This window comes from Danio aesculapii, chromosome 15, assembly GCF_903798145.1.
Source record: "Danio aesculapii chromosome 15, fDanAes4.1, whole genome shotgun sequence".
NCBI classification, from domain to species: domain Eukaryota; kingdom Metazoa; phylum Chordata; class Actinopteri; order Cypriniformes; family Danionidae; genus Danio; species Danio aesculapii.
Window position 1 is genome coordinate 7,341,752 of NC_079449.1, and position 14,491 is coordinate 7,356,242.

The 14,491-nt window shown below is 35.2% G+C and overlaps 1 protein-coding gene across 1 annotated transcript in view; it reads right to left on the bottom strand.

Annotated features, from left to right (window-relative positions):
* Positions 1 to 3,942: 3,942 nt before the first annotated feature.
* The window catches only part of clstn2b (calsyntenin 2b), a gene marked incomplete at its 5' end in the record, with an annotated part of 106,412 nt that continues 95,863 nt past the window's right edge, over positions 3,943 to 14,491 (bottom strand). Inside the window, 5 exons of the mRNA XM_056473731.1 lie at positions 3,943 to 4,966; positions 7,733 to 7,914; positions 9,874 to 9,991; positions 10,075 to 10,217; positions 10,308 to 10,475. Of these exons, the coding sequence (XP_056329706.1) occupies positions 4,799 to 4,966; positions 7,733 to 7,914; positions 9,874 to 9,991; positions 10,075 to 10,217; positions 10,308 to 10,475 (779 nt within the window). The remainder of the gene's footprint in view (positions 4,967 to 7,732; positions 7,915 to 9,873; positions 9,992 to 10,074; positions 10,218 to 10,307; positions 10,476 to 14,491) is intronic.

Sequence of the window (14,491 nt, forward strand, 5' to 3'; positions counted from 1 at the left end):
GCATAAGTGTATATTGTACTTAGTTACATTGTTTTATTGATCTGAAGCATGTAAAATGTTCAGGTTTTGTTTTTATAGTGGCTTATGTTTCTGTTTTTAAGCTCAATTAGCCCATATTTTAAAATCAATAGGCCTGATTTATTTTTAATCCGATAATTACTAATGAATATTTGCTATACAAGTCAGTTGTTGATTAATTAGAGATATTCAGTGGTGTAAAGTAACAAATTACACGCACTCAAATTACTGTAATGGGGTATATATGCACAGCTAGTGGTTTTTTTTGCCATGGGTAAACTTTCGGTGAAAGCTTAATGTGACTTTTCAATTTCATAAGGTTCTATTTACAGCATCGATGTTGTAATGTTATTAAAATACAATCAGTTAAATAGACTTAAGCATTCATTTAGCTGTTCAAGCGTAAAACGAGATGAAAGACCACTAGTGCTGTCAGAAACAGCAGAAAACTCCATTGAAAATACTGGGGTAAAATAAACGGTCATGTTTTAAAGACATGGCGGGGGGAGATGGAGTTTAATGCAGTGCTTCTTTCCCAGTCTGAGACCCACTTTGTATCGTATATCAATCAGAAATCAAACCTTAAACGTGGCAATTTTATAATGGAAAGACAGTTCACCGGAAGCACCGAGGCTGGCTGGCTGAAATTAAAAGTCCGTGTGCATATACTCCATTGAGTCATTTTTCTCAGGGAATGTCATTTACTAAGTAGTTTTAAAAATGTGTATTTTACTTTGCCTTGAGTGTATTTTTTTTGTGTTGCATCTGTATTTTTACTCCACTGTTTTAGTTTTATTATTTAGTAGAAAAATCAGTCATGTGACTCCCGTCCAATCAAATTATACATTTGTATCATAATGGACAATTGCAAGACGTTTGGAAAGTGTCCAAAATCTTTACGCGCAAATGATTGTTTAGACTGCATGTCACTGATGAGAGAATGGCGAATGTTGACTGTATGATGACTGAAATCATCAAATAATCGTAATTACTAAATGCACTATAGAATTTTATGTTTATGTTTCGATTAATATTTAAGACAGATACTTTTACTCTTCTTCCACTACATTTTTGGCTAAGTAATAGTACTTTTACCAGAGTATGGTTTTTCGGTACTCTTTCCACCACTGGAGATATTCTCTGTGCTTTCGCTCAGAAATGTTTATTCCTTTTATAGTTTCTGTTCTTCAATCTTTGTTTTCTCTCAAGATTCTTTGAACTGCATGTCTGAATCAATTGATTCAAAATGATTCATTATAGTGTTTCGAATCTCCGGACACGCTACACGTTGGTGACTCCTGCTGGTCAAAACAGGAGATGCTGGTGAGTAAATTCAACTTTAATTAATCCACCCCATAAAGTGATTCCAACACTTAATTTACAAATGAAAACAGAATAAGCTATTTTGAAGAGTGTTAGAAAATTACTAGCCAGTCACTATAGTAATAGGGTGAAAATACTATAGAAGTCAATGGCATGGCTACCGGAGTACAATGATCATTAAACGTCTTGTATACTTCCCTTGTACCTGCAGTCTACATGTAATGGTTACATGTTTAATTAGGATACTGAGGTGATGAAACACTATCAATAAAGTATCAATTCACAGAAAACCATCGCAATAAATAACGTGGAAAAATACACTTTTAAAGCAAAGATGTTCTACAGCAAAATCTCGGATACAAGCGGCCGAAATGAGTTTCCTTTGTAGGATGGCAGCGCGCATTGATAGGGTGTGGAGCTCTGTTACCTGGGAGGAGCTCGGAGTAGAGCTGCTGCTCCTCCACATCCAGCGAAGTCAGCTGAGGTGGATCGACTGGCCTGGAAATGCCTCACTGGAGGAATTGTCTGAGGAGAGGAAAGTCTGTGGTTCTCTTGTAAGACTGCTGCCACCTGGAAAAGCGGATGAAAATGAATGAATGAGTTTTACTAAACAAAGTTAGACCAACTGTATGCTAGCTTAATGCTTGTACACCGAGGTGAATACACACACTCACTGGATTAACTATGGCTGAGGCGATTAACTAAGGGCCATCAGTGTTGCCAGATGTAGCTGACTGATTCCAGCCCAAAAACTGTTGAAAACCCGCTGAAAACCAAAAAGCGCCCCCCAATAATCAGTAGATCTAATAACCTGTCGTGAGGCTGAAGAGGGCGTGCTTGGGATGTTGTGATGTCGTGTCGGGGAGAGAGATCACAAGCGTTTCTACACTGTTCAAAGCGTTTGTATGCGAAGAACGGGGGCTATCTCTTTGGGAGATCATAATAGGTTTATAAGGGCAGACCGGGCCTGGCGGGCACGCCATTGCAAAACCGCCCAAATTTACCCGCCTATGTCGTTTTTTACCCGTAAACACTGAGGGCCGTTCACATGTGTGTTTTGCTCATACAAGTGCCTCAGACAGAGCTTCAGCAGCCTTTGGCTACATTTATTCTCTCTGAAAGGGAAACACTTGGCTAATTTGATGCTTAGATTTACAGTAGACAAACACTGATTTTTAATTTATTCTTATTTTTGATTTCTTTAATTTTCTGTCCTTTTATTTCCTCTGTAAAATTATTACTCATGTTTAAATGTCAAAAACCTTTTCCAATTATTTTTAAGTCCATGAGAAATAGGCTATTGTTTGATTTTATTATTATTCTGTGCTGTGTTATCGAGTTACTGATCAGCAGTAAACAACACTTTAATATATAAGGAGATCACATGTCATTTACTAAACTAGTAGTGTTTTGACATCAATGAATGAATAATAATGCTGATAATAACCCTGATTTAAAATCTGTAATAATGGCATCCCTACTCTTCAGATAAGCTCGTGTCATCTCTGCTCAGAAACTCACTCTGTGCTGCTGAATAACAGTAACTTTAAGTCTGAATTGACCCGGGGTGTGAATATTTGCAGCTTGTCTGTCTGTACACGTCATTTACACTGAAGAAGCTCCATATTACTGGAGTAGCTGTAGAGTCATACCAAAATGGGATTGATCAATCTAAAACAAACACCTAAAAATGAAAATGCACCATTTACTCACCCTCAAGTGTTTCCAAAACTTTACGAGTTACTAAATTCTGCTGAACACAATTTTATTATTTGATATTTGGTTAAAAAAAGTTAAAAACGGGTAACAACTGTTTAAGTGCGTTCACTACAAAATATTTTAGTTTTTTTTTTGTTTATAAAGAGAACAAACCTCAGTGCCGTATGACCATATGTACGTGCTACATATGATTAACCACTGGATGGCGCTGTTGTATTGAGTGTATTGCTAATGGCGTCACAGGTGTTTTTCGTTAGTGCTGCAAGTGCCAGTTGACTATGTTTTATTTGTCGTACAGCAAACGTTTACGCCTGTTAAAGTGCAAAAATGAGACGGCTCATTTCTTAAAAGTGTTTTTATTAACCAAGGTACAGAAAGTTCAGCGGCGACCACAAAAAGGAGCAACTTTTGAGTCGGTAAGGTGAACAAATAAACACCCGTTCATTTGAACGTTATAATGAGTAAACCGTCATTTACAAAAACACCTCGCACACAAACACACTGCAGTGTCACACAGAGAAAATGACAATTAAAAGGTGCTGTTACACGGAAAATGTACAAGATTCTTTAGTGCTGGGTAGTAGACTAACGTTACCATATGAAGAACAATTATAATAAATACGGTAACGTTAGTGTTTTTGAACAATACTATAGTAAAGTGTTTTATGCTGTGTAAAAACCGTAGTATTTACAACTTTTTGTTTAATAATACCTTAAGTGTTAACGATTGTGAAACTGTAGTGTATTGTAGTAATATATATATATATATATATATATATATATATATATATATATATATATATATATATATATATATATATATATATATATATTCCTGACATGGAATTAAATAAAAATACAATATAACATTACATAGGCTTGTGCAAAAAAGTACAGAAGGCAGAAACTAATTGTTTTGCGCTGCAACTGATGATCAATAGTGAAAATGACACATTTGACCTTTTTCCAACAGGAAAAACCAGCAACAATCAAGATTATTGCTTGATTATATGGTATCATGGCTTTGCAATCAAAAAATGCCATTATAATAAATAATCAATGGGGACAAAACAACCACCAACATAACAAAAGGTAGTCGAATTGTAATTGTTTAGTCGACGTGTATTGTTCAATTAAAAAAAAAAAATCAAAGCATTTTCCCAAAATAAGTGTTGAAATAAAATTACTCACCAAATATCACTCGCAGAGAAAGTTGTGACCAAATTAAGGCTCAAAATCCCCCCAGAATGGATGAAAACATCCCCGAAAGCACACAAGGGTTTTAAATGTGTAACATAGATTACTTACTATTATGTATTTAATCTAGCCAGCACTGAAGAGTCATGTCAAAACAAGTTCTAAAATTCAGGACGTTAATGTAAGCATGATCAATTCCCATCTAATCCAAGATCCACCGTAGAGGCCTCAAAAAAAGAAAAAGAAACTCCCTTTTATCAAAAGCCTGAACCGGTGGCTGCTTTTATGAGCGTTCAGAGTTTCACCGCTGCTTCTGTCTCCTGCTTTTGTTATTGTCCTCTGGCGGTTGAGACAGAGTGTAAAGGGATCAGACGGGATGTTTTTTTTTATTAGTTTGTCATCATCTCACACTGAAACAGTACCACAAAGGATCAGAACTGCATCGTGTCTTTTCTGAGCGTGTGTGTGTGTGTGTGTGTGTTTGCTTGTAAACTTGTATTGCAGGACTGGAATGCTACAGGTAGAGCATTGTGATGTTTTTTCAGCAGTGTAATGTTGCTTTTCCCCATTGCTTTTTGGTTTGTTGATGTGTGAAAGATCTGTCTGTTTCCTCCTCATCGCTGTCGGATTCAGTGCTGGAGATAGCGCAGTCTTCATCCTCCTCTTCCTCCTCTGTAACTTCTTCTGCTGACTGAAGCTCTTGACAATTCTAGAACAAACCAAAATGAAATATTCAAGTTCTTTGTTTAATGTTTACGCCTGTAAAGAGTGATTTATATTAAAGGGATAGTTCACCAAAAATGAGAATATTGCTATTTAATCTACCTCTTATTTTTAAACCTTTGAGTTTCTTCTATTGAACGCAAAAGAAGATATTTTGAAGAATGCTGAAAACATGTAAACATTGACTTCCATAGTCGGGAAAGCAAATACTATGGAAGTCAGTGGGGTTTCCAGCTTTTTTCAAAATATCTTTTGTGTTCAACTGAAGAAATATACGCTTAAAGATTTGAAACAAGTAACTAGTAGTGTTGTTTTTAGTGGCCTGTTTTAAACTAATTTTAGTTTAATCTTTGTGTAAAGCTGTCTTTTTTTTGTTTTTTTATTTTTATTAGTTTGTCAAGTTTGTCTTTGTAGTCTAGTCAAGCTTCAGTTGAGCATTTTAGTCAGCTTTATTCATGACTATTTTCATCTAGTTGTACTCTTGACTATTTTAGTCTGTGTACGGCTGTATATAAATTCTAAGTAAACATATTTAGCTTCAATATTGACTCTGTTGAACCACTTTTAAATAAGCATATAAGCTGTAATCATTGATTAAATAATTAATTTTATTCTGTATTCTATGGTGTACATTCACATTTAGGATGGTTTCTATGCAATATTCTATAAATGGGACCCCTGGTCTTATATTTACTTGCTAAATTTCTTCAAAATAAGATATTTATCAGCAGAGCATCCAAACTGCACTATTATTATTATTATTATTATTATTATTAACTGATGTCAATCATTTTGAAATGTAAGGTTTATGAAAGTCATATTACTAAAGAATTCTTAAGATAAGAAAGCAGGAAGATAATTAATATAGTGATAAATATAGTAGTGCGTTTATCAATTAAACTGATATAAAAATCTGATAAGATGGCACCTTCTGTTATTTAGTGCAAAATAAAGTGTTAGAATATTTTATTTAATATTTATTTTAAAATTTTATGAAATAACATCAGTATTGAATGATTAAATTAAGTTTAATTTAAACTGAAACAGCTACACTGTCATTTAGGTTTTAGCATGAATCAATATAAGTGTATAATTTACATTTGAAACACTAAAGTAATAGTTTATAGCTTAGTTTAAAACTTTATTAATCCCCTTGGGGCAATTCATTCCGACATGGTGGTGCTTCACATGGTGGTGCTTTAAGCGGTGTGTACTGTCTCCTAGTATTTTATTTGTCATCCTCAACACCTGCTGTTCATACTAGTATGCAAGACTTCGCAGGGGAACTCCCAAAATCTTTGAGCACAAATTAATGATGCCTTAGAGACCATTCTTATTTTTTATAGACAGTGAAGAAAACCAACAAATACTAAAATACTCTCAATGAATGAATTATAAAAGGTCTTAAGAATAACTTTCTCTACATTGAAAGAGTTAAGTTTCCACAATTATGTCAGTAAATACATAAACTAATGGACCAAGTATGAACAATCAGAAGAGTCTTACGTTTTAATAACATTTCCTATATAACTTGCATTATTCAACTGATACTAATACTGCTAGTAACATGCATAACTAAAATCCAACGATTTGCTTGTTAACTGTCGTGGTTGTTGCACTGCATAAACAATTTGAGTACGTTTACATGGACATCAGTAATTGAAGTATTTGCCTTAATCTGAATAAGACAATAATAATAATATGATTAAGGTGTTTACATGAGCTGCTTTTTGAATGTTCCTTTCATGATCCTGCTTTACATGCTATAGCACATAATTCGATTAACGTCATTGCGTCACCACACATTTCCTCTGGAGTTTCATGTAATTTTGGGCGTTTCATTTTTAATTTGTAGACTTTAACTGCAGTTCGGCTCTTTCACTTTCATTCAGGTACATTTCATGCATGCCCCCCATGACAAACTGCTGGAAGAGTGTTGTTTTAATGGAATTTGATTCATCGATCGCATGTCAAATGGGTGTATGGACTATCCTGTAGCAAAAAGAGGCGAAAATCCTACACAATGGAAATAGTTTGATTGTGGTGTTTACACGTCTGTACTGCACTTCAATAATGCGAATGCTAAAATAGGCATACTTCACGTCATAATCTGATTTCTGCTTGGTTCGATTATGACCTTTAATCATAAATCGCTGTTAAATGGTAGATTCTTAATCAGAGTATTGTCTTAATTGTATTAAAAGTGGATTTTTGGTGTCCATGTAAGCATGCTCAATGAATGACTAATGTTAAGTAATTCATGTTAACGAAGATTCATAAGTATTGTAATGTATTGCACATTGTTTGTTCATGTAAGTAAATGCATGATGTACCATTAATTTTTTCTGACCAGAAAATTTGTCTAAATAACACAATTCTTATTTGAAATTAGGAAGAAATGCTCTAAAAACCTTTACTTTTATAGAATAAAATAAATATTAACATTTTGCTCAAACCCATAGCTAAAATAAGCCAATTAAATGAAGAGAAACTGAGATTTTTTTTCAGGCGATCTCTTAATTGTTTCCATGAATGTAACTCTAGTACATCTGTTTTCTAGAAACAGCCCAGTTTAAACAAGCTCCAGCTCATTGTGTGACTGCAGTTCTGTCCTGTCAGCTGTAAAAAGAAGTTTGTGTTCTCATAGAGACTTGTGTGTGTGCTCTGACAGTTTGACAGGTGTCAACATCTTGGCAGCTTCTTTACATCATTGTGTGTTATGTTGGCTGGTTTTGTGGCTGGTTTGTCGTACCTGCAGTGGGTTGACAGTGATGGAGAGAGAAGAGCCGTCACAGTCCACTTGTTCCTCTGCCAGCGTGTGTGTTTGGATGCTGTCTTTGTTTTGTGTTTGGTTGAGTTGGTAAACACCCAGCAGAACCACCAGCAGGGCGGCGATACACACCACAACCACTGATGTAGTAACAGCAGGCACAACTAGAGAAGGAGACAATACATGCATCAAAATAATAGGAGTGTGCTGTATTAAAAATCAGCACCCTGAAGACCCCATATTTCCGGGTTTCTCAGTAGCAGAAGTCATCATAGTTGGGTAAACAGAGCGCAGTGAATGGGAGAGTACAACAAACTTTTTTTTATAATCCTATTTGCTGAAATAATAAAAGGAAAAACTCTGCGATTTGGTGTTATCAAGGCTTTCAGAAAAGGGGAAAAAAATGTAAGTGTTATCGACCGGCAGAAGAGAGAATAACCTCAAATTTACTCTCAGACCCATAGACACTGCTTTAGAAACACCTCGCATGAGCAGTAATTAGTTTTTCGTAATTTGATGCAAAGATGATATAATACATACATAAAGACATATAAATATACTTTTAAAAAATATATATATATTAAAAAATGTCAAGGATTTAAGATGCTGATGACCGTTAAATGCATCATAACAGTCCTGTAAAAAGGGTCCATACCCTCATTCATGGACTATTAACATTAGTCCACTAATGTAGTCCGCTTAAAGGAGCTAATGAAATGAGTGCGTGAATTCAGACGGATTAGATTTTCAACTTCTTTGCACTGAATCAGCTGTCTATTAGTAATGAAACGAAGACTTTTGACTTCCGTTATGTATACAAAGGTTACTTTAATTAAATAATATTTTATTTTTAACCACACGCCGATAGGATTGCTTTAGATGCCATTTTGTGGTCAGATGCGGAAATTCATCCGGTGTGCAAACTCACGGCGACTTGGAAGTGTAGCGAGCATTTTTCATTTATTCATATGGAAGTTGCGCATAAATTGTCACGCAGTGCATTATGGGATTGAAAGTGGCATGGAGAAAGCATTGAGAGCCACTTGGAGCATCAGAAATGTTGGGCATTTCTTGACTTCATGCAAATATCAAGTAGTGTAGCTTTCATTGAAGACTACGATGAAATATTTTAGTCAACGATCCTTTATCATGTGACAAATGAAAATTCTGGTCATGTGACGACTAACTAAATTCATGATGAAATCTTGTTGACAAATAAAAATGAGACTAAAGGTGGTTTCCAAAATAAATATTATGCTAAAATGGCTTCATTTTAGTGGACTAAAACAAGACTGAATGAAATAACGTCATTTTGTTTTGTTATGTTATTTTGAAGTAAGCAAAATTGCTAAAAGCACGACTGAAAAGAGACTAAAATACAATTTTCATTGATTAAAACTAGATTAAATGCCATTGGTTTTCGTCAACTAAAACAAGGCTAAAATTTCATGAATTTTCGTTGACCAAAACTAGACGATAATAGTCATGGATGATTCTTACTAAAATAAGACTGGAATGCTCAGACATTTAGTTGACTAAAACTTCACTATATAATAGTGAGTATGAACATAATACATAATAAAGAGTATGAACGTGACAAACTAATAATAACTAAAATGTCAGCTTCAACACAAAGACTAGACTAAACTAAAATTAAGCAGTCCGCCTAAAACAACGTTAAGGTCAAACGAATAAATAAAAGTGAATTTAATAAAATGGCTGCTTCCTGCGAAGTAGGTACTGGATTTGAATGTACTAATTGATCGTTTGAAAAATATGTTCTATGCAGTGTGAATTTTAGTAGTATGAATGGATCTTGGACATACTAAATTCGCCATTTTGTCATGATCATGGTCTTCACTCCCATTCATAAATTCTCTCACGGTGCATAATGGGAAAGCGTAGCATGTATCATGCACACTTCAGGATATCGCCGGAAGTAGTAGGTCATCCAGGTACTTCTCGCATACAGTTTTTTTTTTAAAATTCTATTAAGTCAGACAGACTACTTGGCTCGCATTCTGTTTTTAGCGTACTATATAGTATGGAAGTATGCAATTTCTGAGGCAGCCAATCACATATTACACATTCATTCGCATACATTATGACTGATTTAGACTCACCTAAGTTGAAATAGTTGTTAGATTCTGTGACTGCGCGATGAATAATTTGCATAGATTTAGGCGGGGCCATCAAATGATTGACATGTTCTCTGGCTTCCTCATTGTGAAGGATGTTGACCTTGGAGAAACAGTGATAGAGATCATATCAAAGCTGAGGCTTGATTAGTGCAAATACAATAATCTCTTCATTTGTTTTCTCACCTGTAATGTATACTGATCGCTGGTGTATCGTCCGTTGAGTTCTGAACAGGTGAGTCTGAAGGTGCGGACTGAATCGACAGCATGACGGCTCTGATATCGCACCTGTCTGATCACCTCAGTGTAGTGAGAAATGGATTCCACACCTACAACAGATGTGGATGAAGACAGAGCTGAGGAGTTTGTATTGGGAAAATTTGTGTGTAGTCAGAAGTAAATAGAGTTTTTGATCTTACCATATATGGACATGCCGGTGCTGGAGTTGGCATATTCCAGGTGTTTGCCTACTAAGGCACTGTGATGCACTTCCAGACTCTCTAGCCCCGTCCTTAACTCCTCCCCCAATACCATGATGTCACAGTAATCCAGATTATGAGCAGTTTCCTTTGTACTTGACCTGTGATCTGCACACATACAAAGATGAAACAAGTGGTTATTTGGTGTTGATGGCACTGTGACATTCTTTCATTAGTCATTATTTACATTTTTAAAACAGGTTTGGCTGTTTATTTATGACTGACATTTTTTGAGTGCCTAAAAATGCATCATAATTTTTGAAAATGACTTTAAAGGTGCAATTTTGATTTAATTGTAGTATTATTGTAAAATACAAAGTGTAAATTTGTGAAAATTCAACACAAATAGAGTCAAAGAGTCAACACAGGCTCATTGGAAATCCATCATTCAGCCTACATTTTCTTTCTCAAAAACTCAAAAACGTCACATTTAAATCCTGACTGCATGTAATAGTTCAAATTAACACTAGGAGGCAGTATGACCCCTACAAATTATGTTCCTTTTCACAATAATGATATTTATATTATAAACATGCACTGTGACTACATAGATTTACCTTGATTTTACATTGCTTTTTATTCTTTTGTGGAACTGTACTTCACTAGAGTCGAACCTGAGCGATTTGCTTCACAAGTAAAACATTGTACAAAGTGAGCAACCAAGCAAAATTAACCACATCGAAATAGGTGTCGCAAACGTAAGATATTTGATTATAATTCATAGACACCCTTAAGTGGTTTTGTGGTATTTTTTCGATAATCTCTACGAATAAATGATGATTTTTGCACAACACCAAATAAATACCACAAAGCCACTTAAGGGTGTCTATGAATATAACCAAATACCTTACGTTTGCGACACTGAACCCAGGTGAGGAAGCTTACAAACATTTCAGGTCGCAGCGCTAGCAATACTAGAAACACGAAATGCAGGAAATACCAAGATGGTTACCTGAAGTTCTTGCTAACGGATGAGCATGAGGCTGTCCAAATGAATAAGACATTTGGGCCCAATCCTGTTTTTGTACCCCTTCCTGTTCCCCTTGGCGCTTAAAACCGATGTGAAGGGGAAAGGCTTCAAAATTACCCCTAAGAATTGGGACAGCACTACAGTACCTGCACACGTCATCAGATGTCATTGCGATCTCTTCATATGAAATCAGACAATCGTGACTGCTGTATATATAAGGGGGTAAGGGGAAGGGCTAAGGGGTAGAATTGGGATTGGGCCTTGCAGACGACTCGTCCCCAATACCGCGACAAGCCCAGAGCATTTTTTGAGGGCAAGGCAAATGAAATTGACACGCACCCAAAATGAGATGAGGGACTTCACAGCTACTGACAAGAAACTTAAAAAAAAATAATGGCAACTAATATATGGCCAATTTAAAGTCCAAAGACTTACGTTTTTCAGTAACAAATGACTACTAATGTTTTGCTTTTATATTTTACATTAGGCTATTATTTGCACAAACATATCTAGATAAACATACTGTTTGTTTGAAAACAAAAAAATTTGTCATGCTTACTAACTTATGAGCAATAGTGTTGAGGAGGGCCTTACAATATTTTCTGGGGGAAAAGGGGGTCACAGGCAAAAAAAAAGGTTGGGAACCACTGGTTTGTGATCTGTACGACAAGCCTTGTTGTGAACATGTATAAGAAGACGGTTGTGTATTTGAAAAGTAGAGCAAATATACCTTTTTAGTACTATTTATGTATTTCAAATTGGCAAACCGTAGACATCGCCCTCTAGTGGATTTGTCATATGAAACATTCAATGAAATGTATCCTAGGTATGTTTTTACCAAAATCCAGGTTAAGGCATGTATTTCCAATGAGCCTGGGTTATAAATGATCTACATGCATATTACATGTTCAGTTATGATTGCTCAATGCGTACATACAAAGGCATGCAATGTTTCTTTTCAAATTAATGCTGCCATATACTGTCTAAAAATGCTATTATGCATGCTAGACTATTTGCGCAGACATGCATGCATGAACTGGGATTGTTTGGAAAATGCTACAGACGTATTATGTAAATGTTGTATGTCAAATATTAATATGATCATCATATGTGATCATTAAAGTCAAAACCTGCCTTAAGTTGCGCGAGTGTGTATAATGGCAATAGGGTATATGCACAGCTAATGTTTCTTCCCATACCGATAAGCTTCCGGTGAACGGTTAGTGACTTTTTTTCAATTTTATATGCTTCCTTTTATAGCATCGATGTTGTAATGTAATTAAAATATCAGTTAAAAAGATTTTAGCGTTTATTTAGTTGTTCAAGCATGAAACAAGATGAAAAGCTGCCCGTCAGGATCAGCAGGCTAGCGCAGAAACACCATTGAAAATACCAGAGTAAAATAAATGTTCATCATTTAAAGACATAGGATGGAAAAATGTAGTTTAATGCAGTGCTGCTTGTACATTCTGAGACTCACTTTGTATTGTATATCAATCAGGCGGTGAAGATTGTTGATTTTTAAAGAAAACAGATCTTAAACGTGGCAATTTTGTAACTGCATACAGTTCACCGGAAGCGTTGACCCAGGTTACAAAAAAATTAAAAGTCCTTCTGTATACTTCTCCATATACCCATATACATCTGTATGGGTCAAAATGATTGATTTGTCTCTTTTATGCCAAAAATTATTAGAATATTAAGTAAAGTTCATGTTCAATGAAGATATTTCTGACTGTAAATGTATTAAAACTCAATTATTGATTAACGGTGAACCCTTTCAGATATTCAAATAGGTATATATTGGCCAAATATTGTCCTAGAAATAAACTATATAATAATAATAATAATAATAATATTATTATTACTATTACTATTTATTTATTTATTTTATTTAATTTAAAAAAAAATATTTTACAGATTTCAGGTTGTCTATGAATCTCAATTTCAAAAAATGAAAGCTCATGACTTGTTTTGTGGTCCAGGGTCACATTCTTTTAATTAGAGCTATGCTATCATTAAGAAGTTGGTAAGATTTATTTTTTAGTGTTTTGTTTGGAAATACATTTCTTATACTCTCCAAGGCCAAATTTATTTGACCAAAATTTTTAATATAATAATAATAATAATAATAATAATAATAATAATAATAATAATAATAAGAAGAAGAAGAAGAAGAAGAAGAAGAAAATGTGAAATATTCTTCAAACATAATAATAGGCTAATTTGCAGTTCATGGAACATTATGAATTATGCACTCACCGGCCACTTTATTAGGTGCGGCTTTAACAGGTAATTCTAATAACCACTTGTTACAACTGAGGTATTCAGAGAAGCATCTCTGAATGCACAACACTTTGAATCTTGAGGCGGATGGACTACAGCAGCAGAAAACCACACCGGGTGCCACTCATGTCAGCTAAGAACAGGAAACAGAGGCTACAATTGGCTCACAACAGGCTCACCAAAATTGGACAATAGAAGATTGGAAAAACGTTGCTTGGTCTGAGTCTCAGTTTCTGCTGTGACATTCAGATGGTAGAGTCAGCATGAAAGCATAGATCCGTCCTGCCTTGTATCAACAATTCAGGATGGCGGCGGTGGTGTAATGGTGTGGGGGATATTTTCTTGGAGCACTTTGGGCCCATTAGTACCAATTGAGCATCATGTCAATGCCACAGCCAACCGGAGTATTGTTGCTGACCATGTCCATCACTTTATGACCACAGTGTACCCATCTTCTGATGGCTAATTTCAGCAGAATAATGTGCCATGTCATAAAGCGTGAATCATCTCAGACTGGTTTCTTGAACATGACAATGAATTCACTGTACTTAAATGGCCTTCACAATCACCAGATCTCAATCCAATAGAGGCATCTTTGGGATGTGGTAGAACGGGAGATTCGTATCATGGATGTGCAGCTGACAAATCTGCAGCAACTGCTTGATGTAATCATGTCAATATGGACCTAAATCTCAGAGGAATATTTCAAGTACCTTGTTGAATCCATGCCACGAAGGATTATGGCAGTTCTGAAGGTAAGGGAATCCAACCAAGTACTAAGGTGTACCTAATAATGTGGCTGGTGAGTGTAATCAGTGCTTCTACTTCTTATTATTATTGTTATTATTATTATTATTATTATTATTAT